The following is a 26,189-nucleotide window of genomic DNA, read 5'->3' on the forward strand; positions in this document are numbered from 1 at the left end:
TTTGCCCTCCTCCCCACTTGCCCACCCCATCACATTCCAGCTCCCCATCACCCCCACCAGCCCCTTTCCCAAATTAAGGTATAAATCCTCCTCCCCTTTGCCCCCACATATGTGCAAATTGGGTGGGGGGTGAAGGTACTGAACCCCAGCTTTCCCTCCTCCCCACTTGCCCACCCCATCACATTCCAGCTCCCCATCACCCCTACCCATCCCGTTCCTAGTTTAAGAGGTTAAGTCCCCTTCTCTTTTGCCCCCACATATAGAGGCATTCATTTGCAAATTGGGGGGGGGGGTACTGAGCCCCTGTTTTCCCTCCTCCCCACATGCCCACCCCATCACATTCCGGCCCCAGCTCCCCATCACCCCCACCCACCCCTTTCCCAATTTAAGATATAAATCCTCCTCCCCTTTGCCCCCACATATGTGCAAATTGGGTGGGGGTGAGGGTACTGAACCCCAGTTTTCCCTCCTCCCCACTTGCCCACCTCATCACATTCCAGCCCCACCCACCCCTTTCCCAGTTCAAGGTGTTAAATCCCCTTCTCTTTGCCCCCACATATAGAGGCATTCATGTGCAAATTTGGCAGGGGTGGGGGTAGTGAGCCCGTTTCCCCTCCTCCCCACATGCCCACCTCATCATATTCCAGCCCCACCTACCCCTTTCCCAGTTTAAGGTATAAATCCTCCTCCCCTTTGCCCCCACATATAGAGTTATTCATGTGCAAATTTGGTGGGGGGTGAGGGTACTGAGCCCGTTTCCCCTCCTCCCCACTTGCCCACCCCACCCCATCACATTCCAGCCCCAGCTCCCCACCACCCCCACCCGCCCCTTTCCAAAATTAAGGTGTTGAAGCCTCTTCTCTTCGCCACCCCCAGTATAGAGATATGCATGTACTTGATGTTATATACGCACTGTGGGGGGCCTGAACCCCTGTTCTCCCTCCTTGCCTGTCACCCCCCCTCACATTCCAGCTCCTGTTGCACACCCTTTTCATCACTTTCCCAAATTTAATATATTCAATTTATTTAATACTCTTAATATATTTAATACTCTTCTCTCCCACCCCAATATTAAAGCTGGGTTTAAGAGAAGGTTGGACATATCTGGGTGGAGGTGAGGATCATAGAATTGTTGAGTCGGAAGGGACCACAACGGTCATCTTGTCCAACCCCCACAATGCAGGAATCTGTTGCCCAGTAGGGGGCTCAAACCCATGGCGTTGAAATTAAGAGTCCCATGTTCTACCAACTGAGGTATTCCAACGTCCAAGGACCTGTGATGAGTAAGGGGAACCTCCTGTGCTCAGGGTTCAGTGCACTTCAACAGACCAGATCCTGGAGATTGGCAGTGTTGGGCTGGTGGTGGTGATGTTGCTTTCAGGCCCTGTTTCCTGAGGGATGCTAGGCTAGGTGTGGCATTGCTCTGATCTAGCCATGTTCTTGTGCTTTCTCCTCCATTGTTTGTATTCCATCTCTTAGGATTCCTCCACCTTCAATCCCTAAGGTGAGTTCTGGAGTCATAGAAATGAGAGGGAGGACTTTGACAGGCTCTAGCCCTGCTCCTTGCTCAGTGCTTAAAATCTAGCGCTAGAGCATCTCCCAACAGCTGGCTGTCATTTCCATCTCTCTCAATCTCAATTTGTGGTATCCATTCTTTTTTTTTATAATAATTTTTATTGGTTTTTTAACACATATTTAACACGAACAAAACACAATACAATAACAAACAAACACATAAACATGTAAAATTTCAAAACCTTCTTTTCTTAAACCCTGTTTCTCCGACTTCCCCATACCTTCCCTTTCTGCATCCCTATTTTCAAATTTCTTCCAGCAAATCCTCGCTTCAGAATTTAACTAATTAACCTATTTACTCCTCTTGTCTTTACCAAAATTTGTGGTATCCATTCTTAGCTTTGCCCCAGCCCCAATACTGGGTGTTTTGTTTTAGGTGAGACTGAATACCCTCCTTCCTTCCTAACCTAGATCATCCATCCTTTTCTCCCCACCCCATTCCATCATCACTTCCACCTTTTGACCAGTAGTCAACATTCCCCTCTTTAAATCTAGGCATTTTCCTCACACACATTTTCCTCCCCAAAGCCCACGAGTTGTGCTGATAATCATTATTAGCCCCTTGCACTTAAAATCCCTTCTTTCTACAGTAAGTAACATTTAAGGCTCCCTCGCTTGGTTTGGGCATTAACTATTAATCCAGTTATCCAGCCAATGATATGCTTATCTAGTGCTTTACCTCTCTCCTGGCCCAGGAACTTTCCACATTCAGCAAGCCTCCTCCCCACCTCCAGGAGCAGCTTCCCTTGTCTTCTCTCATCTGGAACACAACTTGGAAGGATCTTAAAGTGCCTTTCATCATTTTCTCCTCTCCTCGCCACTCCTTAGACCAAATGGGCACATCGTAATGAAGCAGCTGCACCCATTGTTCACCTAAGGGTCTTATTGGGAAATTTCTTCCCAGGTCAGTTTGTTTCCTGAGAGTTTTGAAAGGCTTCTCCAAGAGAGCCGGAACATTCTTATCCCTAGGCACAAGTTTAAACTGTTGCAGCAAAATGTATGTTCAGACTGCTTCCTGATGATCCCAGTCCAAAAGCTTGTGTTCTCCCTCCCCTTCAATAGATGAAAACTCAATGGTTGCTTTTATGACACGTGTAAGGTGGTTGGGAAGACGTGTACCGTATAGAAATCCCAGTTTTCCTCTGGGCATTTAGATAAATGGATGCTCTGACTTAGGCTGAATGGTGACCCTTCAACTCCTCAGAGGGGACAGCGTGTGCTATTGGTGCAGAACTTGAGCATCTCTCTGCAAGAATTGAACACATTGGGGGTGGGATTTGGCAGGCTTATTGGTACCTTGTGGTAGTTGCACATTTAGCTCTTCCTGCTCACATGACCCTGGTGGGCTTGGTGTAATTTTCTGGTACACTTTCAGTTTGAGTCTTGTGCTTTCTGAATTTCAAGGCTCAACGTACTGGGGCTTCCTCCCATCTTTCTTTTCAGCCGTTTGTTCTGAATGGTTTCTAAGAGAGCTTTCTATTTGTGTTGCTAAATCAATAAACTACAATGCTGGTCTCTCTGTATAGAAGTGGAAAGCTGTTTTGCCCTGCCTGAAGGAGATAAACTGATGGCAACACCTGAGGTGTGAAATATTAACTCCTGAAATAATCGCTCAACTTCTCTCCAACACATCTTGCTGTTTTCTTTGTATACCTTGGGATCACTGGTGGAAAGGGTTTGTGTATGGAAGAAAGTCTCTCTCTCTCTTTTTGTACTGTACTGTAATTGTGCTTTTTACAACATTTATTTTCGGGTCTTCAAGTTAATATTGCAAAGAGGGAACTTTAATGACTGGTATGACCAGGCCAAAGTTTCCCAAACCTTTGGTGATGGGTGCACTTTTTTTTCTTGATTGAAAATTGTAGGCATCCTTCTTTCTTTACACATGTTACAAGTAAACCTTTCGAGGAGCCTTGTCTGCAATTGTGGGAGTCACCGGTGACAGTACAAACTATTAACACTAAGCATGATATATACTGGCAACCCTATTGTCAAAAGTTTCTTGCCTTATTGGTTGGTTGAAGCTTGTGGTTCCATCCTTTGTGTTTTTCCCTCAGGCTTCCTAGCTTGCATTTAACACTCTGTAACCAGATTTGTCAGGACAAGAGATAAGAAGGCTGAGATTCTGCCATTCTTCTGCCTGCCTAGAAACTGCAACCAGAGAGCAAAAGCAGATTAAGAAACTTGGAAGGAGAGGTCATCTGTTACTGTAATGCTCTGTATCACTAGTAACGTGGTCTGTGTCCATGACAGCTGTGGATATGTAAGGGCCCGTCAAAAGACTTTATTTGGGGGAAAGCTTATCTGACTTGAAATATATTTTGTGATGCGCTGCTGTTGAGTATCCTTAGATTATAAAATGACCCATAAGTCTCATTCTGAACTGTCTATTGGAAACTTGTTCTGGACCCTGATTTAAGGTGGGTGTGTCTCTTACCTGGCTTGCAAGAAGACCTAACTAGTGCAAAGGGAGTAAACTTTGCATTTCACAATTACCATATTTTTTGCTCTATAGGACGCACTTTTTCCCCTCCAAAAATTAAGGGGAAATGTGTATGCGTCCTATGGAGCGAATGCAGGCTCCTTGGCTTCAGCGATAGCAACGCAAAGCCTCCGAAGCGCAGAGGGAGCGCTCCCTCCGCGCTCCGGAGGCTTTGCGTTGCTTTCGCTGAAGCCTTCGGAGCGCAGCGCGAGTTCCCGCTGTGCTCCAAAGGCTTCGGGTTCCTTTTGCTGAAGCTGGGGGAGCAAGACTCTCCTGGCTTCAGCAGAGAGGGAGAGCTGCGCAGCGCCCCTTCAGCCCAGCGGGAGGAGAAATGGAAGGGGCTCCGTTTCTCCTGCCGCTTCGCTGAAGGGGCGCTGAGCAGAGAGGGGGAGAATTTTTTTCTTGTTCTCCCCCTCTAAAACAAGGTGCGTCCTATGGTCGGGTGCGTCCTATAGGGCGAAAAATACGGTAGTTGGGTTTTTAACTTCTGGGAGTTTTGCAAGGGTGTTGGAAATTGGGGTGAGTGCATGAGACGACGTTGGCCCTGAGGGCCATCATCCAGTTTGTCGTTCCATGAGCTGCTTTGCAGGCTTCATTACATGACAGGCTGGGATTGGCAAGTTTGTTTATCTTCTGGTCTTTCCATTCACTTGTCCTTCCTCTGCACACTTCAGCTGTGAAGCCGTTTGCTTGCATGCGCTACCATAGAGAGTAATTGGCTTGTGTGTGTATATCAGTATTGGGCTAGGCTCGGGCAGAGCTTTTCGGTTACCAGGGCACTGGTAACTTTGTGGGGAGGATACCCCAGAGTTCTTTATAAATTTGCACAATGGCTAATTGTTTAAATTTATTATATGTTTTATGTATTATTGCTGTATACCGCTTTGATATTTTTCTTTACACGATAAAGTGGTATATAAATACTTTATTAAAAAAAAAACCAAACTTTGATTCCTAAAGCACAGGTAGGTAGGTAGGTAATAATTTAATAGTGATAATTTTATTATTTGCATGTTGCCCACCGGAGTGGATTGCCCCAGCCACTCTGGAAATCACCTGGAAAGGGTCACGTGAACAAATAAAGGCTTGTCCACACTTTTGCTTGAACCATACTTTGATCATATTGTGTACCGATTGATTCCTCCGGGTCCAAGAGCTTTTCTCGTTGTTCCACGGCTGTGCCTTGCAAAAGTTCAGTCTTACCTGCTGAATTGAAGCTTGGCTAAGCAGAATTGCTTTTTTCGGATTTTCCACGGGTCTGACAAGTCAAGCAAGAGTGTGGATGAGCCCTAATTCAGGGTGAACCTTATTGCTCTGTTTTTGTGTGGGCTCCTTTCTGGCTGAGCAATATGTGAAAACTAAAGCTAGCCAAACTACGGATAGTAAAGCAGGGAGAGTCATCAAGGCGTCGGAGATTCTCCCTTCCCAGGCCAGCGTTCTTTCTTCCTAATGAGCCGTTCACCTTCGCTGCTTTATTCTTTAGCACAGTTTTGGTCAGCTAGAAGTGTGCCAATACAGACCTGACTCTTCCTCTCAAGTCCCACCTGTTGCTGTGATCAAGAACTGTAGTATCACTGGCCTCTCGTGCACGAAATGGTGCCACACATCCTCCTGAGCCCTGAAACCTCATTTTGAATCGGGCCTTTTGCATTCTGGTTTAAAAGTCCTTTTTGTAGCTCTTGGCAGCCCTGTTCCCACGCTTTGATTGCTCAACTGTGAGAACCAGGGACGTGCTGGCCTTTTAAGATACCTGGATGTTTCAGGATCAGGGGCAGGTAGCTACAAGCCGCATAGGCTGCACCCTACTGCCTCCGTTCAATGGGTTGCCAGTTTGTTGGGGTAGCAGACTTGAGTTTCAGCATTACCCCTTTGGGGTTCAGAGAGAAAAGCTGCCACCAGCGCCGACTTGGATTCTTTGTGAAGAACATTTGTGCTGGGTTACTAGGATGGGGCTTATAATGTTCAGAGTTCTAGCCCCAGATTCCTTATGCAGCTGAAACCCACCTTGGATCAAATCTATGCTTCCAGGTGCCATAAGAAAGCCGCAGAGATAGCGCAGGATAGTGCACACCCAGGAAATGATCTCTTTCAGCTTCTGCCTTCTGGAAGAAGGTACAGGGTTATAAAGACTCGGATTAGCCGCCTGAGAAACAGTTTCTAGCCAAATGCGATTTTGGTTTTAAACACAGTGTAAGGAGTCTCTATGGGTGTATATTGTATTTAAAAATGGGGTATCAGAGTTTTTAGGGGGCTAACCAGGTTGGGATAGCAGACTTGTTGGGTTTTGAATGTTTTATGTAGATTTTTCAATTTCGTTGTTCTGTATGGGACAATGACAATAAAGATTATTGTATTGTATCTTATACAGTGGTACCTCAGGTTACATACGCTTCAGGTTACATACTCCGCTAACCCAGAAATAGTGCTTCAGGTTAAGAACTTTGCTTCAGGTTGAGAACAGAAATCGTGCTCCCGCGGCGCGGCGGCAGTGGGAGGCCCCATTAGCTAAAGTGGTGCTTCAGGTTAAGAACAGTTTCAGGTTAAGTACGGACCTCCGGAACGAATTAAGTACTTAACCCGAGGTACCATTGTAAACCAAAAGCAAAACTCCTAGTACAGGCAGCGACCATTTCGCGTGGGATGAGGGTGTCTGTCCCTGGCCCCATTATACCCCCGTTCTGCCCTCTTCCACGTCCCAAAGTACCCGTGCTTTGGCAATCTTGCGACAGTTGGACGCTAAAATAGTCGCCACCTGTAGCTAGTACTGAAAGTTTTAGGCACAATTGCTCTACAGGAGTGGCTCCCAGTTGATGGTCCACAGACTCCAGGAGATCTGTGCCACCATCCACATAGCAAAACCTACCATAGAGATGCCAACATTTTCGAAAGTAGGGGGCCCATGGCTTGGCTTTTGAACAACAGTGTTTAGCTAATCTGGAACCACTGCTCTACAGGGTTTTGGGGTTGGGGAGAAATTGGATGCTAAAGCTAGCCCCATGGCTACTAGTCACGATGGCTAATGCAAATGACCTCCAGGACCAGGGGGAGAACATGCCTCTGAATGCCATTCACTGGGAGTTGCAGATGAGAGTGCTGTTGCACCCAGGTCCTCCTTTTGGGCTTCCCTTTGGAGTTCCTGGGTGGCGACTGCCAGAACGGGGTGTTGGACTAGAACTAGATAGACCTTTCAGTCTGATCCACCAAAACCCCTCCTACGTTCTTTAAGCTTGGGGCTGTTGCCATCATGTGTTCAGAAACTTTGGGGGTTTCCGAATGCTGTCTGGCTTGCAAAGCCGGTCAGAGCCCTGGTTGAGTGTTGATAATGTTTTCCCTCTTGGCGGACGGTGCCTGCAGCAGCAACAACAACAATTATTTTATTATTCATACCCTGCCCATCTGTCTAGGTTTCCCCAGCCACTCTGGGAGACTTACAGCACATTAAAAAATGTAGAACATATAGACATTAAAAAATTTCCCAATACGGGATTGCCTTCAGATGTCTTCTAAAAGTCAGATAAACAACTATCTGACTTTTAGAAGACATCTGAAGGCAACCCAATATCTGGAAATTTGTACAGTGGTGCCCCGCAAGACGAATGCCTCGCAAGACGGAAAACTCGCTAGACGAAAGAGTTTTCCGTTTTGGAGGTGCTTCGCAAAACGAATTTCCTATGGGCTTGCTTCGCAAGACGACAATGTCCTGCGAGTTCCTGCTGGTTTTTTTTCCTTCCCCCCCCCCCTTTTTCTAAGCCGCTAAGCCGCTTATCAGCTGATCCGATCAGCAGATAAGCCGCTAATAGCGCTAATCCGCTAATCCGTCAATGGGCTTGCTTTGCAAGACGAAAAAACCGCTAGACGAAGAGAATCACAGAACAGATTCTTTTCGTCTTGCGAGGCACCACTGTAATGTCTATTATATAATAGACATTAATAGACAATAGACATTATATGGAAAAATAACTACCACACTTTTTTCTCTTTGACATCTGGTGGGAGAGTGTTCCACAAGGAGGGCGCCACCACCGAGAAGGCCCTCTGCCTGGTTCCCTGTAGCCTCACTTCTCACAATGAGGGAACTGCCAGACGGCCCCTAAAGCTGGACCTTAGTGTCCAGGCTGAACAATGGCAGTATATCCTTCAGGTATACTGGGCGGAGGCCATTGAGGGCCGCAAAGTAGAATTAGGCTTCAGCTTCCCTTTCATTCTCTTGGGCTGCATTCCAGCCCCACAACCCACTGCATTGGGTTCGGACGAGGCAGAGGTCTCTCTTTGCCTGGGCCAAAAGAAGCTCCACCAGCCAGGGCCGGACATTTCGCCACAAGAGGCAAAACAAAATGGCACCCACCACCGCTTGCCAGCATTTCCCTGAGCCAGTGGCATCCAAAGCAACAAGCACAGGAGGCGGCGAGCAGTGCGCTCCTCTGAGTTCTCCCCAGCCTGCCACCTGAGGTAACTGCCTAATAACAGCTAATGGGCGGGCCGGCCCTGGCACCAGGAGATGAGTCCAGCGCCACTGCCCCAGTACAGAACTTCTTGTTCAGAAGCGTGGCTGGATGATAGTGATGCAGGCTGAATCCCCTCCACTGCCATCAGCAGAAAGACCTCAAACAGGCTGCTCGTAATAACTCTGAAGGTGACCCGGAAACTACAACTAATCCAGAACGCGTCAGCTACACTGGTGACTGGGGGTGGCCACTGAGACCATATAACACTGGTCTTGAAAGACCTACATTGGCTCCCAGTACGTTTCCGAGCACAATTCAAAGTGTTGGTGCTGACCTTGAAAGCCCTAAATGGCCTCGGTCCAGTATACCTGAAGGAGCGTCTCCACCTCCATCGTTCTGCCCGGACGCTGAGGTCCAGCGCCGAGGGCCTTCTGACGGTTCCCTCGCTGTGAGAAGCCAAGTTACAGGGAACCAGGCCTTCTCAGTAGTGGCACCCACCCTGTGGAATGCCCTCCCACCAGATGTCAAAGAGATAAACAACTACTAGACTTTTAGAAGACATCTGAAGGCAGTCCTGTTTAGGGAAGCTTTTAATGTTTAATAGGTTATTGTATTTTAGTGTTCTGTTGGGAGCCGCCCAGAGTGGCTGGGGAAACCCAGCCAGATGGGCGGGGTATAAATAATAAATTATTATTATTATTATTATTATTATTATTATTATTATTATTATTAAACCCCACCACCTTCATTTGATGGCATCAGGATGTGCCAGCTGCAAGGTATCACAGCACAGAGAATAGTTCAACCTGTCTTGCTCCCTGACCAGCGTCCGGATGGCTCTGCCAGCTGTTGGCACAGCCCCTTGCCCAGCTTTGGGTCTCTACCTGCAGACCCGAGCGGCTCCCTCCTCCACGTTACGTAGCTGTGGGTGGCATTTGATGTGCCTCTTTCCTCCTCTGAAGGTATAATTAGGGCCAGCTGCCTTGCTGCTCCTCCAGACTTATCCTGGTGGCTTTTCTTGGGGACGGCATTTGCTTTGGTTGGCTCTAATTATAGTGTCCAGAGGATAGAGGGATCCAGACAGCCATTTCCTCAGTCAGTCTCTCTCTCTCTCTCTCTCTCTTAAAGACAGATGCTCTCTCTTTATATAAGGGCTTTAATAGAAACAGGCTTCTCTGTCGAAGTGTTCACAACTGTTTAAACCCGAGGCAGTGCCCAGACGGTGGGGAAAGCTGTGCTGTGCTCATGGATACAGCATTTTGTCTTCATGTCAGTTAGTTTTTAGGAAATTCGTTGGATTTTTCTGCTTGTGCTTTTTATCATTCGAAAGGCAGATAGTAAAATTATCCATAATTGGTTCTTTCCTCTGCACTGATAAGCAGGAAGAGTCTGCTAATGGAGCTTTTATCCAGCAACACTGGCATTCTTTTGAATTCCCAGGCATTCAGTTATGTAATAGGTATGGGGTTTTTTGGCAGGGGGAGTTACATGTGTCTTTGAACCCATGCTTTTCATTTTGCTTCTGACTCCTTTCAAGGCCGTCGGGCCAAGTCACTTTCAGGTGCTGCTGTTTCTTGCCTCAGGTGTTCAAGTTGTATGGCTCCTGCAGTATCATCAAAGTATATACAGTCATACCTTGGGTTACAGACGCTTCAGATTGCTTTTTTCGGGTTACGGACCCGCCAAAACCCGGAAGTACTGGAATGGGTTACTTCCAGGTTTCGGCAGTTGCGCAGAAGCGCTAAATTGTGCTTTGTGCATTCACAGAAGTGCCAAATTGCAACCCGTGCGTGCGCAGACGCGCCACTGCGGGTTGCAAACACGCATCCCGCACGGATCACGTTCACAACCTGAGCGTCCACTGTATATAGTACTTCACGTGAGCAAGAATGATGGGGGAGGGGTCTCTGAGGACCTTCGAGTTTAAACTTCCATGGTACAGGGGGAATGAAAGGAAGAGGCCTCATTTCTGTAGGATTAGTGTGCACAAGTGGTTGGGTGTGAGGGGCTACTATTGTTTGGCTTTCCCTTGGTTGCCTTCAGAGCCAGCTGCGTATCCTTGGTCAGTGCCAGCCTTGACTTAACTGGTGTGCCAGTCCTGCTCAGAGGTCTCCAAAAGCTCTTCTCTGGGCAAGAGCAGTACAGGGGTGGAAAAAACGTTCCAGTCAAACCGAAGCAAATGCTTTGTGATCGTGGCCTAGGTTGGCACTCTCGGATTAGAAGGCTGCAAGATGCGATTCCAAACCCGTAATTCCTGCATCCCAGGGGGTTGGGCTAGATGACCCTTGGGGTACCTTCCAACTGCACTTCTGCGATTCTGTGAAAGGGGCTCCACACTCTTGAGTTCGCCATCGTCATCACCGTGCATTTTGTAGTTCAAAATGTTGAGCCTTGTGTGAACTGTCCAAAGCAGTTGCCCCTGGACTCTACCTCCCAGAGACACGTCTGAATTTGAACTCTGGTCCACCAGACCCAGGCCTAACATTTCCTTGAGTCAGTATTTTTTTTTTTTAACCAACTACTATGCCACCCTTCAATATAAATATTCTCAGGGAGCCTTTCACAATAATTAAAAAGTATCGTGTTAAAAACAAACGCGAATGGGCCTGGGTGTTCCATTGTCACCACGTTGTGTTGATAGACAGGAGTTTTTGAAAGCATGGGGTTCTGTTTGCCCAACATAATTTTGTAGGGTACAGACAAATATGGAGGGGTGCAAAGATCCTCATCCTTGACTCTCGTTCTCTCTTACAGGGGGGTTCTGAGACATCCTGCTGAAGTGGAATAATCCCCAAAGAACCCAAAGATCTTCGGAACAGCAAAGCCTCCCTTTCCATGCCATTCTGCTTTTCTGCTAACGGGAAAGTCGGTGTTCTGGTTTGTGGCCTTCTGCCGAGCCTCCAGACTTGAGGTTGAAACCATGTGAGGGGTCCTTCCCCCCTACCCCACCCCAAACCCTGGTGCTTCCTTGACCCCATTGTGGGTGAGTTGCTGCCGAACCTGAGGTGCCAGCCACCATGATGTTCCGGGACCAGGTGGGCATCCTTGCTGGCTGGTTCAAAGGTTGGAACGAATGTGAGCAGACGGTGGCCCTGCTGTCTCTCCTCAAGCGCATCTCTCGCACTCAAGCCCGCTTTCTGCAGCTGTGCCTGGAGCACTCGTTGGCAGATTGCACAGAGATCCACGTTCTGGAGTCAGAGGCCAACAGTGCGGGTAAGTCAGCTCTTTTTCCCCTCTGGAACTTACGTCTAACGTCCTCGCAGTACGAATGGATTCAGACCATCTGCTTATGTGGCAGTATTGCCACGGGTCCTTAATTGGGTTGGGCACGCTCTGGTCGCTCACCTCCAAAAGGGTTTTGTAGAGATGGGAAAGGTTCAGAGAAGGGTAACCAAAATGATTGAGGGGCAGAACGATGAAGAAAGGTGTTGCCAGCCAGATGGTGATGTTACGCGCTAAACCAGGTGTTCAGGCGTCTCTGCTTCCTCGTGAAAGGTGAGTTACCTATCACAAAACGCGCCTGGCTAATTTCGAACACTGATCACCTGGTATTCATGTGAGCACGGCTCCAGTTAGCTGTGGTGTCTCAGAGCTGCTGTTTAGCAGATTCACAAAGAAGAGGTCCAGTTTTTCAGAAAATTCCCCATGGCTAATGGCCGTTTTGAAGTAGCGAATTCCATAGATTAATTGTGTGTTGTGTTGTGTTAAAAGTACTTCTGACCTGTCTCAACCTATTGCCAGTCATTTTTTATTGGGTGACTCGGCATTCTGATATTAAAGGAGGAGATAAAATTATGAATCCATTCCTTATTCATGAAGCTCTGTGATTCATCCCCTCGCGCCACTTCGCACACTGTGATAGATAGAAGACCTGCGTTTGCCCAGAGCATATGGTTTAGCTGCAGCTAATTCCGGCTCTGTGAGTGGGCCTCTCCGGTACACGTTTGCAAATGCACGTTCTCCCTGATTCACACTTTGCATTTAAGTGCTCGCCTAAAAATTGCAAATGGGTCAAGGAGCTCCCCCCACTCAGTTTACTCGTGACTGAACACTGAGGAAAAGTAGACCTCCTATAACTAATCTCGGATAATTTGCAGATTAGGAGTGCATAATGCATGCACTTTGGGGGTGATCAGCTTGTGGCATCTGCCTCCTTTTGCCGATCGCCTGATAAGGACCAAGTGTCCTCACAAGTTCAGCTGGATCTTGCTAAGCTGTGAGAACTCCATGCCACTCAGTTAAGCTCCATTCCCCAAGCACACGCACCCCCTTCACCACCCCCACCCTTGCAACTGACACACACAAGCGCCTCCCTTTTATCTGTGAGGCAAAATGCAACTCCTACAGCTCTCTAATAATAGTGTAGCCCAAGATTAAGGCAAAAGGGAGAAATGAGGTTCAATTCACTGAATCTCTTTCGTAGGCTGCTGACGTAAAGCCAGGAGACAATTCAGAGCACCCTCAATCAACCCCCACCCCCAAGATAAAGCCCTCCAGATGCTTTGGACTACAACTCCCAGCAACCCCAGCCAGGTGGCTGCTGGGAGCTGTAGTCCGAAACATTTGGAGGGCTTCAACTTGGGGAAGGTGGTCCTAAGAAGAGCCTGATTTTGTCTGCAGGAGAGCTTTCTCCTGCAAGTTCTGAAAATCTCAGAAGCCTGCTCCGAAGTAACCGAGAGCAGGGCTTTCACTGTAGCTGCTCCTATTCTGTGGAACGGCATCTCTGTCTACACCAGGCATCCCCAAACTCAGCCCTCTAGATGTTTCGGGACTACAACTCCCATCATCCCTAGCTAACAGGTCAGGGATGATGGGAATTGTAGTCCCAAAATATCTGGAGGACTGAGTTTGGGGGTGCCTGGTCTACACACTCCAGAAACAATTGAAGGTGTTTTCGTTCAAATATAAGGATGTAAGATGAACCTGCAGGATCAGGCCAATTGCCTAACTAGTTCAGCATCCTGTTCTCACAGTGGCCAACCAGATGGCCCATTGGAGAACGCGTTGGCAGGATCCGAGCACTCTTTCCTCACCTGTGGCTTCCAGCATCACTGTCTGAAAAACACCACAGTGGTGCTATGTAAATTGATTCATTCGTTCGTTTTTTTATTTGTATGCCGCCTTTCCACACACAGAAAAAATTGTGCTCAAAGCAGCTTACAACAAAGAAAAACAGGAATGCATTTCAAACAAACACTACGAAAACTTATTACAGTCAGCCACTTGTTCAGTATGATTGTGGTTGTGTGTATTGTGCTGAACCCAGATGTGACCCGGAAACGTCATAAAGATGTCACTGAAAGGGAGGTTGCAGAAGGGGGTGTTTGCAGGCTGTTTCAATGGGTTTCAGTTATAAACAATTTTACCGATGTGCTCAGTGCCTCGGAACATAACCCCTGCGTAAACAGGGGGCTGCCTGTATTATTATGGTTTTCTTTATTAAATTTGTATACTATCCTTCTCAGGGCAGTTCACAACACAAAATTACAATAACCAATTTTACAATAGCACAGCAAAACAAAAATATAATAACTTAAAAAACCCCACATTTTAGTACAGTGGTACCTCTGGATAGGCACACCTCTGGTTGCATATCTTTCAGGATGCGAACGCGGCTAACCCGGAAGTATTTTTCCAGGTTTCGCCGCGCACACATGTGCAGAAGCGATCCCTCCGGTTGCGGAAACCTCATTATCTGACCAGAGCTCTGGAACAGATCCCGTCCGCAACTGGAGGTACCACTGTACCTTAAATGTAACCGGAATGATTAAACAACATGCAGCATTCAATAGCAAGAAATAATAAGGGAGCTTCACAGTTTCTCCTTAGTCCTAGAGCAACTGATGTTGCTCAGTGTCCTTCTCCCGCAGCTGCTTGCAAGGCTTCCAAGGGCAAGAGGTGGGGTGGCTTTAAACGCCCCTCCCATGATGCCCCCTGAGCTAAGCCATCAGGCTATCTTGGCGTGGAGGGTCTTGCTTCAATTCACAGAGGCTTACACTGGAGTGCCTGGAAGTGGCTCGCCATTGTTGTTTAGTTACCGTATTTTTCGCTCTATAAGACGCACCAGACCATAAGACGCACCTAGTTTTTGGAGGAGGAAAACAAGAAAAAAAATATTCTGAATCTCAGAAGCCAGAACAGCAAGAGGGATCGCTGTGCAGTGAAAGCAGCAATCCCTCTTGCTGTTCTGGCTTCTGGGATAGCTGCGCAGCCTGCATTCGCTCCATAAGACGCACACGCATTTCCCCTTACTTTTTAGGAGGGGAAAAAGGAGTCTTATAGAGCAAAAAATACAGTAATTTGTATACCGCCAGTAATGGTTCTAGGGGTTGCTCGTGCGTAAATCGGCACCACACCTGGCTGGGTTGCCTGAGTGAACCTTTTCTGTCCGGACAGCCACTCGCCCGTGGCTGTCTCAATCGCTGGCAGAATCCGTCAGTGGGCGTTTCTTGAACTTCTTCCAGCAAAGAAGCTCTTTGACGCCTAGTCTCCGCCTACTCTCCCTGCGCGGAAGCCTTCTGCGCAGGGAGGGTGTGGGCAGCGGAGGACCCGTGCTCTCCCCGCTGGTCCCTGGCGAGGAGTCATGGAGCCACCTCGCCGATTCCCCCATCTGCCCCCCTTCTCCACTGGTGGTACGCTGATTTCCTTCCCCAGAAGATGTGCTGCTTCTCTCCCTCCCGGGACGCTCTCCGGAATCCCTCTGGAGCCCTCCCTCTCCCCCTGGCTCCCATGGCAGTTCCCTGACACCGCCCTATACTGCAGGTCTTAGGGCGGTTCACAGGCTAAAATTAAAATTGAAAAAATTGAAATACTTTATTGTCACCTGTACAACTTGTATACATTGAGATTTCACGAGCACCCCCTCCCACTCAGCTCTCTTAGTCTTAATTTCCCTCGTTTACTGACGCACACCCACCAAACCCGTTGCCTTGTTGTTATCTTTTCATTCAGCAGCCTAACAGCCCACGGATAGAAGCTGTTCTTTACCCTGTTGGTGCGACTAATCATGCTTCTATATCTTCTACCTGAGGGCAGGAGATCAAGAAAGCTAAAATCAGAATATAAAACCACAAAGTACACAATCAATTCATTTCTTGGAAATGATATATAATGAAATGAAAAGGATGTTTAAAGTAACCTTTGTTAAAAAAACCAGCAACCAGAAGCTTTTCTTTTGGGAATTAAAGGGACAGAACTACCTAAAATGTATAGAAACTATAGAAACTTATTCATGTATGCAACTACAGCGGCAAGAATGTTACTGGCCCCAAAATGGAAAGAAGCAGAAGTCCCAGTAAAGGAAGAATGGATACAGTGGAATATGCAGAAATGGCGAAAGTTACCGAAAAATCAAGATAACAGTTTTTTTAATAAAAGAATGGAAATGTTTTATTGAATATTTACAGATAAATTAGAAACAGATAAAAACATTGACAGGGTCATTGTAGCAACCTGCAATTGTATAAGAGTGTATATTTAAAGAAGTTGAATAATTGAATAAATTAAGTTAATTTGGATATGCAGAAGATAATAAAAAGTTTAAGGAACCGCAGAAAGGGGGGGATGGAAGTCAAGTTTTGAAATGTCAAAATGAGTGAAATGTATAAAACTAGCAAAATGTATAAACTTGAAAAGTATAAATAAAATGGAGCAAAGCACATAATCAAAATGAAAACAGCAATGACCCCCCCCCAACACATTTTAAGAGGGCATAGGATGTCAATCAAATCAACTGAAATCAGTCCATCTTCCCCAGCAGCACCAGATACAGTAGTGCCTCGCAAGACGAAAAGAATCCATTCTGTGATTCTCTTCGTCTAGCGGTTTTTTCGTCTTGCGAAGCAAGCCCATTGAAGGATTAGCGGATTAGCACTATTAGTGGCTTTTAGTGGCTTATCAGCTTATCGGATCAGCTGATAAGCGGCTTAGTGGCTTAGAAAAAGGGGGGGGGAGGAAAAAAACCCCGCAGGAACTCGCAAGACCTTTTCGTCTTGCGAAGCAAGCCCATAGGAGATTCGTTTTGCGAAGCACCTCCGAAACGCAAAACCCTTTCGTCTAGCGAGTTTTCTGTCTTGCGAGGCATTCGTCTTGCGGGGCACCACTGTATTCTCTTGACTTGTCTCTCTCTCTTACCCCCACAGCTGTCATCAGTCAGTGGCACCAAGAGCCCAAGGACAAAGCAGTCTCCCTGCTCCTCTCCCACCTGCCTCTCCTCCAGCCTGGCAACACGGACGCCAAGTCCGAGTACATGAAGCTCTTGCAGAAGGTGCTGGCCTACTCCATCGAGAGCAGCCTCTTCATCGAGGAGAGCCGGCAGCTCCTCTCCTACGCCCTCATCCACCCGGCCACCACGCTGGACGACCGCAACTCCCTGGCCCTGTGGCTCAACCACCTGGAGGAGCGCCTCTCCAGCGGCTACTCCGGCCAGAGCAGGGGGCGGCCCGACACGGCCTACCACTCGCGCCAGGGCTCGGACGAGTGGCAGGGCCCCGTGGACACGGGCCTCGGAGACCTGGGGCACGGCTGGCAGGAGAAGCCGCCGCGGGAAAATGGGCACATGTCCTTCCATTCCTCTGGATCCGTGCCGTCGGCCATCAACAGTATCGGGAGCAACGCAAACACAGGTGGGGAAGGCAGGGCGGAGGGGTGAGGAGGGTCTGTGAAACAGGCGCTGTTTTGCTTGGGAGGGTGAAGGTGGGGGTGTTTTCCTGCAAAAAAATAAATAAATCTAAAGTCTATGTCTTGGGACATAGAAGACCTTCCCAATTCACTAAGGCAGGTTCTTGCCCTTCCGCAGCAGTTCCCTCAGGAACAGCCTTTCTGAAAGACTATCTCTGCTGCTCTAAAAGGTTGCCCCTGGAAGGAGTTAACCAATTCTGATTAGCTTAGTATTTCCCAGTTTTTGGTGAAATGGCTTGGAAATAAACGGAGCTATCTGTCTCGAGCCAGAGGGAGCTCTCTCATCTCTGGGAGGAATCTTGTCTGTTGATATCAAAAGCTGTGTGTCTTGCTTTCCTATCCTCACGCCAGAGCTAAGAAAACATTTCAGAATTGTAGGCACTGCAAAGGACTGTGTGAAACCTTTTTGGTTGGGTGATCCTTGAGGCCTAGTCAGCCAGTTGGGTCATTCCAGTTCCTTGCATGAACATTATCATTATTATTATTAAATGTATTAGTTGCTTGTTTTGCCCTGTCAACTCAAAGCAACTTACCAGAAAAGAAAATACATGAAAACATTCCACCCTCATCTAAAAGACCATAGACAGTTAAAAACCAAAGGCCTGGTTAAAAAGTAATGAATTTGCCTGGTGCCTGAATACATTATTATTATTATTATTATTATTATTATTATTATTATTATACCCCACCTATCTGGGTGGCTTCCAGCAGATATGAAAACATAATAAAACATCAGACATTAAAAACTTCCCTATACAGGTCTGCCTTCAGATGTCTTCTGAAAGACATATAATTGTTTATCTCTGACATCTGGCAGGAGGGCATTCCACAGGGCGGCACCACTGCCAAGAAGGCCCTCTGCCTGGTTCCCCGTAACCTCACCTCACTGTCCAGGCTGGATGATGGGGGTGGAGACGCTCCTTCAGGTATACAGGGCCAAAGCCGTTTAGGGCTTTAAAGGTCAGCACCAACACTTTGAATTGTGCTTGATATACATTGATGGTGCCAGGTGAGCTTCCCTGGGGAGAGCATTCCACAAATGGGGAGCCACCACTGAAAAGCTGCTGTCACCCTCCAAACCTCCCGTATAGGGGGCACACGAAGAAGGACCTCAGAAGACAAATTGGTGGTTCTCGGTGTATTCCTATAATAATAATAATGATGATAATAATAATAATAATAATTTATTATTTATACCCCACCCATCTGGCTGGGCCTCCCCAGCCACTCTGGGCGGCATCCATAGAAACCAAAAATACACTAAAATATCACACGTTAAAAACTTCCCTGAACAGGGCTGCTTTCAGATGTCTTGTAAACGTCAGGTAGTTGTTTATCGCTTTGACATCTCGTGGGAGGGCGTTCCACAGGGTGGGCGCCACTACCGAGAAGGCCCTCTGCCTGGTTCCCTGTAGGTTTGCTTCTCGCAATGAGGGAACCACCAGAAGGCCCTCGGTGCTGGACCTCAGTGTCTGGGCTGAACGATGGGGATGGAGACGCTCCTTCAGGTATACTGGACTGAGGCCGTTTAGGGCTTTAAAGGTCAGCGCCAACACTTTGAATTGTGCTCGGAAACGTACTGGGAGCGTGCTCAAACTTCCTTCTGGTCAGGTTCACCGAATGAACTTACATTCTGGGTAGTACAGCCACTCAATAGGTTTGGAATTTGTAAACTTTCCTTTGTCCTGAAATCTTTCCTAAGCTGCTGAAGGCTTCCTGATCGTTTTGCGCCCTGAGTGTGGGGCCATTGTCGGCAGGTCCTAACCATCTCTTCCCTCCTTCCAGCTCTCCCCTGCCAAATCCACCCCAGCCCGCTGAAGCGCTCCATGTCCCTCATCCCCACCAGCCAGCAGGTCCCCAGCGAGTGGATGAGCGTGGACGAGATGGGCGCCCGGCCAGCCTTCATCCCCGGCGGGGAGCACGCTCCCCTCTCCCCCCAGAGCAGCGTGGCCTCATCAGGCAGCGAGCAGACGGAGGAGCAGTCTGGCAGCCGAAACACCTTCCAGGAGGAGGGGAGCGGCATGAAAGGTAGTTTGGGAGGGGGAGGGTGCGGCTGGACTCGACAGCCACTTTGGTGGACTGGGGTTCTGTCCTCCTGGGTCAGAGGCTGGTCTCAAAGATGAATGCCTGTCCCCAAACCACAGGAAACCCCGTTCTACCAAATCGGCTTGATTCGATTTAATATTTGTATTCTGCTTTTCCAACAGCAAATGTTGAGCTCAAAGCGGCTCACAACAATCGCCGTAGCATTAAAAACGTTGCAGCCGCTGTAATATCAAACACAGGAACATAGAAATAGAGCCAGACCGGTAGAGCATGAGAAACTCAGGCTCGTGGGTTTGAGCCCCATGTTGGGCAAAGGACTCCTCCATTGCCGGGGGTTGGACTGGTTGACCTTTGTGGTCCCTTCCAGCGCTACAGTTCTGCAATTCTTACGAAATCATCAAAACTATGCAGTTGTAGTAATTCAAAATATCGGAAAGAGCTGCTGAGCACCAGCCCTGATAATGGGATTTGAGGATTCTGCAAAAGGAGTCCTCAGATGTGTACAGTGGTGCCCCGCAAGACGAATGCCTCGCAAGACGGAAAACTCGCTAGACAAAAGAGTTTTCCGTTTTGGAGGTGCTTCGCAAAACGAATCTCCTATGGGCTTGCTTCGCAAGACGACAATGTCTTGCGAGTTCCTGCTGGTTTTTTTCCCTTCCCCCCCTTTTTCTAAGCCGCTAAGCCGCTTATCAGCTGATCCGATCAGCAGATAAGCCGCTAATAGCCTCTAATAGCGCTAATCCGCTAATCCTTCAATGGGCTTGCTTCGCAAGACGAAAAAACCGCTAGACGAAGAGAATCACAGAACGGATTCTTTTCGTCTTGCGAGGCACCACTGTATGTGTAGCTGTATCTTTGAGCAGTCCATTCCCCCCCCCCTCAAACTTTGTAAAATGGCACAAATGCCCATTCTCTTCAGTCCCTCTTGGCTTGCCATGTTCTCATGCCCAGGAAGCTCTGGAGGAATCAGTTGCCTGGCCTGTGTATTTGTGTGTGTGAGAGAGAGTTAAATACAGACACACCTCTTCCCTGCTCAGCCCCAGGTTGAGGCAGCTGAGTCTGCAGCAGTCAGAGACTTGATGGTCCCAATGGGAGTCGCAAACATAGGCTTAGCCTTGGCCCCTCCTGTAGACCCTGTTACCTGGGAAACGTCCTTTTGTTTAAAAGACACTGCTATGCCAATAGACATAGTCCTGACCAAGGGCGGTAAGAACACTCCCCATTCTGAGGTGCCTCATTGCTGGGACAGGTCCCTGGCACTCAGTTTTTTACTACTCTTCGGCTGTCCTGGACAGCCTTTCCCAACTTGTTGCCCTTCAGGTGTCTCGTCATTCCTGACCATTGGCCACTCAGGGTGAGGCCGGTGGGAGTTTATTCTACTCCTCCTCTCAAAAGGGAGAACAAGATGGCTTTCAGCACAAGAAAACACCCCCCGAAAGACCTTAAAATATTTTTAAAACATTTCCGTTTTCAATCAGCATAAAACGACATGGTTTATAAGTTTTATTAATACACATGGTTCAGGCAACTTCGCTTCTGTTGCGCCGCAAGGGCCTGACCCAATACAGTTTGCCTAGATTCCACACGCCGTGACATTGGTTCACTCACAAGGCTGTCCCCCAAATGTGCCTTACCTCTCGACCGCTCTCCACAGATGTCCCCTCGTGGCTGAAGAGTCTTCGCCTCCACAAATATGCAGCCCTCTTCTCCCAGATGACCTACGAAGAGATGATGACCCTCACAGAGCAACATCTGGAGTCGCAGGTACTGCACAAGGTGCTTAAACCAGAGTCCTGGGGGCAGCTGGGGGCGACTGCTTTGCAAGTGGGGGGGGGTGTCTGGGGAAAGAAAGCATTTCTAGAGTTAATCCTGTGCCACCAGGCTGTTGGAAGACCTCTTACCAGGGGCCCTTTGGGTTTCTGAGAAGCTATTAGTATTACTATTATTTATTAAATTTCTATAACTTCCCATACCCACAGGTCTCAGGGCGGTTCACAACACTATCTGCATGCCTTTAAGCCTTTCATTACAACTTTGAGGACTGCCACCCCCAAAGGAAATCTTAGAGGCTTAGGAGTTTTTTTATGCAACATGTCATTGTTATGCTCACACATGCTCAGAGCTTCTGTGGCTGTTTTGTAAAGGCGGGTATTGCTTGAGACCATCCATTCTTGGGGGGGGGGCCTCTGCGCATTTTCAAACACGCTTCTTCCTCCGAGGGCTGGGCAGCAGCTGCCTCTGCTGGTGGGTATTTCAGCTGTCCCTCTTTTCCCTGACCAGAACGTCACCAAAGGAGCGAGGCACAAAATCGCCTTGAGCATCCAGAAGCTGCGGGAGAGGCAGAGCGTCCTGAAGTCTCTGGAGAAGGTAAGAGAGCCAGTTGAAGGTGGAGACTTTGCTGCTGAGAGGCAGGGCTGGGCTTCCGAGGGTCTCGTAAGTTTAACGGTACCAGTAACTCACAGCTGATGCACATTTAAACCTGTGTGATTTCAACTTGATATGGTTGAAATCACGCAGATTTAAATGCATGGAAGGCGGAGACCTCAAAAGCTCTTTTTGCACAGGGTTTTCCCCTAATAGCTCTCTGTCTTGCTTGTGGTTATGGGGTGGTCCCTTGTGCATGTGCCATCCCCAGAACGTAACCCCCTCATAGGATGTGAGTTTCCTGTATTAAATGGAACAGAATTGTCATTTGACTTTCCTGAAGCTGTGGGAAAGACAGGGTGTCTAAAATAGGAGCTAAATGCGTCCAAAATCTGATTTAGAATAACAGCGTAACTCAATAATCATCACCATCATCAGTGTTTTTTATGGGGTACACAGGGGTTTCACGTACCCCTCAACATTTTGTGAATCTAAGTTTGGCCTCATTGAGGGGGCAGTATTTCAATATGAGTAGGAAAATGAGAGCACTCCTAAACATTTGTTTCAGAAAAAAGCACTAATAATAATAATAATTTGTATATACCGGTAGGTCTCAGGGTGGTTCACAACATAAAGTTACAATATATGAAGCACAAAATACATAATAGAAATTAGTCAAAGCACAAACTACATAATAAAAATAATGAAAGCATATTAAAAACAATATGAATGCATACACACTAATAAACAATATGTTTCCCAGCGAAAGTCCCTAAACAATACTCTAGTCCACAAGTACAGAAATCCAAATTAACTTCGCCAAAAGCTCATTTTCCTTAATGCTTCTAGCCGCTTCTCCTCCATCTCCCCGCCAAGTCTTGAGCTGCCGAAAAATTCCCCTCTTCAAGTTCTCCTTTTCCTCTCCTCCTCCTCCCCCTCTCACCCGCCCCCCCCAGGACATCTTGGAAGGGGGGAACTTGTGGAACGCCCTCCAGGAGCTGCAGCAGATCATCATCACCCCCATCAAGGCCTTCCACGCCCTGCAGGCCATGGCAGCGTCCAAGGAGAGCCAGCAGCAGCAGCTGCCTGCGGAGCAGCGCGGAGCCACCAAGCTGTGTCTGGACAAGAGCGGAAACCCCTCCGAGGACAAGGACCCGGCCACCGACACCTTCCTGCCCCCGACAGGCTCCCCTTGCGACGGGGAGTCGGGGGCAGCGCCCATCGCCGAGGGGGACATTGCAGGGCAGTTCACCCGGGTGATGGGCAAAGGTGAGGGCTCCGGGTTGCCACCAGGTCTGAAGCGGTAGGATTTGTGCCGCCCAGGGAACCCTCTTAACACCTCATGGTCCCTCTTAGGTTTAGGGTTGGTCTTTTGAAATGGCCGGGTCTCCGTGCTAACACTGCTTTAGTCCTACAAGGCCTCTTGCCCCAGGGCCCCCAAAGTTAAAATGGACATGCAGACCCCTCCGGTTTCCAAAGATCAAGGGGGCGGCCACCTGTGCGATGGGTGGGTGATCTGAAACTTAGCAGCAGAGCTCCTTACCTCTCTCGCCCTGACCTAGCCACTGTGATCCACGCAACAGTCACCTCCAGACTGGATTATTGTAACTCGCTCTAAGTGGGGTTGCCCTTGAGACTGACCCAGAAACTCCAGAGGGTGCAGAATGAAGTGGCAAGGCTACTTATGGGGTCCTTGCCGCAGGATCACATTCACCCGGTGCTATACCAGCTGCACTGGCTCCTGGTGGAGTACAGGGTCAGTACCTCGGGTTAAGAACTTTGCTTCAGGATAAGAACAGAAATCGTGCGGTGGCAGCGCAGCGGCAGTGGGAGGCCCCATTACCTAAAGTGGTGCATCAGGTTAAGAACAGTTTCAGGTTAAGAATGGACCTCCAGAACGAATTAAGTTTTTAACCAGAGGTACCACTGTACGGTCTAGGACCCTCGTACCTACAGGACTGCCTCTCCTGGTATGCCCTACAGAGGACCTTATGGTCTTCAAATAAAAACATCTTGGAGGTCCCAGGCCACAGAGAGGTTAGGCTGGCCTCAACCAGAGCCAGGGCTTTTTCAGCCATGGCCCCAGTTTGGTGGAACGCTCTGTCACAAGAGACTAGGGCCCTGTGGGACTTGACATCTTTCCGCAGGGCCTGCAAGATGGAGCTGTTCCACCAGGCCTTTGGCCAAGGCACAGCCTGACCCCCTCCTTTGGTAATCCTCACAGAACTCTAGCCCAATGGTTGCTATTAATTTGATTTGAACTGATTTTATAATGAATTGATTTTAGAATGCTGTATTACTTTAACTGTTGTTAGCCGCTCTGAGCCCGGCTTCAGTTGGGGAGGGCAGAATATAAATAAAAGAAAATTATTATTATTACTATTATGATGTGGATGCAGGAAGCTAACAGCAGTGAATGATGGAGAGAAATTGAAGAGCCGTATCTCCAAAGATGGATGTAAGACACTGCAAAACATAGAAGGGTTATGGTAGCTATGAGAAGAGGGTAAAATACCGTACTTTTCTGTATATAATACGAGGTTTCCCCCTGAGAAATTCATATCCAAAATTTGGGGTTGTCTTATACACAGGTAGTGCACAGGTGGGATGGGGGGGGTCGGTTGCTGCCGTGAGCAGGAGATTGTCAGGGCAGTTGATTTGTGGGTGCGGCTAAGGCTGCTGCTGATTGGCTCGTGGCTGTGAGTGGGCTATTCAAAGACGCGTGCGATTGCCATCGTCAGTCTGGCGGTCTGCTTGTTTTTGGGCAATCATCCCAAAAAAACCTCAACAACCCATTTTCTCAAATTTGAGTCCCCCAAAATAGGGGGCATCTTATACACGGGGGCATGTTATACACAGACAAATACGGTAAACTGGAGCCCTGTTTCTTCGGTTTGTTTTTACCCTAAGATGCTACCATACATTCTAAAATCAGTTCAGAATCAAATTAATGGCAACCATTGGGCTAGAGTTCTATGAGGATTACAGAAGGAGAGAGGGGTCAGGCTGTGCCTTGGCCAAAGGCCAGGCTGAACAGCTCCGTCTTGCAGGCCCTGCGGAAAGATGTCAAGTCCCGCAGGGCCCTAGTCTCTTGTGACAGAGCGTTACACCAGATCGGGGCGACAGCTGAAAAAGCCCTGGCTCTGGTTGAGGCCAGCCTAACCTCCCTGTGGCCTGGGACCTCCAAGATGTTTTTATTTGAAGACCATAAGGTCCTCCGTAGGGCATACCAGGAGAGGCAGTCCCGTAGGTACGAGGGTCCTAGACCGTACAGTGGTACCTCTGGTTAAGAACTTTATTCGTTCTGGAGGTCCATTCTTAACCTGAAACTGTTCTTAACCTGATGCACCACTTTAGGTAATGGGGCCTCCCGCTGCCGCTGCGCTGCCACTGCACGATTTCTGTTCTTATCCTGAAGCAAAGTTCTTAACCCGAGGTACTATTTCTGGGTTAGCGGAGTCTGTAACCTGAAGCGCCTGTAACCTGAGGTACCACTGTATAGGGCTTTAAAGGTTAAAACCAGCGCCTTAAACCTGACCCTGTACTCCACCAGGAGCCATTGCAGCTGGTATTGCACCGGGTGAATGTGCTCCTGCGGCAAGGACCCCATAAGTAGCCTTGCCACTTCATTCTGCACCCGCTGGAGTTTCTGGGTCAGTCTCAAGGGCAGCCCCACGTAGAGTTGAGTTACAGTAATCAAGCCTGGAGGTGACCGTCGCGTGGATCACTGAACCTTTTTCTGACTGCAGTATCCTTTTTGAGGCGAGGTGACCACAGCCGCACACAGTTTTCCAGCTGTGGTTCCCCTGTAGATCTGTGTTAACGGCATTACGACAGCAGCAGTTTTATTTTCACTTCCTTTCTTTTCCTTTCCCCTGCAGTGTGTACGCAGTTGCTGGTCTCCCGACCGGACGAGGAGAACATCACCAGCTACCTTCAGCTGATAGAGAAATGCCTGATGCACGAGGTAGGCACTGGGATTCCCGGAGAGGGTTAGGGCCCCATGTCCGCCCGCTCTGCCCAGCCCAACTCACGCCTGCCCTCCTGTGCTCTCCCTCCAGGCTTTCACAGAGACGCAGAAGAAGAGGCTCCTGTCCTGGAAGCAGCAGGTGCTAAAGTTACTCCGGACGTTTCCCAGGAAGGCCGTGCTGGACATGCAAGGCTACCGTCCGCAGAAAGGGTGAGTCTTGGCAGGAGCAAGGACTTCAAGGGACAGGATTAGGCCAGGAGGGTCCTGGGTTAGGCAGGGCAGCCTCCTGCCACGGAGGCTTCCAAGACTGGAAGCTAGGGTTTTACGCGGCTGTTGTTGTTGTTATTTTTAATATTATTATTATTATTTAGTAAATTTGTATACCGCCCTATACCCGCAGGTCTCAGAACGGTTCACAGTATTGTTCCTTGAGTTGAAGTCCTGACCGAATTTCATTCTAATTTGCACTCTACATAGTGACATTAGCTCTAATACTCCCAGGCCACTTTGTAGTACCTCCCTTAGTACAGGCAACCCCCGCCCCACTTACATGCATTTGAATCATGCGTGACCGCGTACGTGCTATGAACTTGGAAGTGGCATTAAAGGGACGAAAATGTCTCCCCGA

General features: G+C 48.4%; 1 protein-coding gene and 1 long non-coding RNA gene across 3 annotated transcripts in view; both read left to right on the forward strand.

The window, feature by feature from the left end:
• Nucleotides 1-26,189, forward strand: part of LOC310712949 — a 2,318,697-nt gene that overhangs the window by 1,198,828 nt on the left and 1,093,680 nt on the right. The gene's annotated exons all lie outside the window — the stretch shown is intronic.
• The window catches only part of SAMD4B (sterile alpha motif domain containing 4B), a 34,788-nt gene that overhangs the window by 618 nt on the left and 7,981 nt on the right, over nt 1-26,189 (forward strand). Inside the window, exons 2-9 of one of the 2 annotated variants that reach the window (XM_083516178.1) lie at nt 11,257-11,715; nt 16,644-17,126; nt 18,967-19,209; nt 20,882-21,003; nt 21,508-21,594; nt 22,548-22,860; nt 25,473-25,558; nt 25,653-25,771. In XM_083516178.1, the coding sequence (XP_083372304.1) occupies nt 11,520-11,715; nt 16,644-17,126; nt 18,967-19,209; nt 20,882-21,003; nt 21,508-21,594; nt 22,548-22,860; nt 25,473-25,558; nt 25,653-25,771 (1,649 nt within the window). In that variant the 5' untranslated portion in view covers nt 11,257-11,519. The remainder of the gene's footprint in view (nt 1-11,256; nt 11,716-16,643; nt 17,127-18,966; nt 19,210-20,881; nt 21,004-21,507; nt 21,595-22,547; nt 22,861-25,472; nt 25,559-25,652; nt 25,772-26,189) is intronic. The other variant, XM_083516179.1, reaches the window with a different exon arrangement.

Source organism: Podarcis liolepis (genome assembly GCF_965112155.1).
Source record: "Podarcis liolepis genome assembly, chromosome: 7".
Classification (NCBI taxonomy): domain Eukaryota; kingdom Metazoa; phylum Chordata; class Lepidosauria; order Squamata; family Lacertidae; genus Podarcis; species Podarcis liolepis.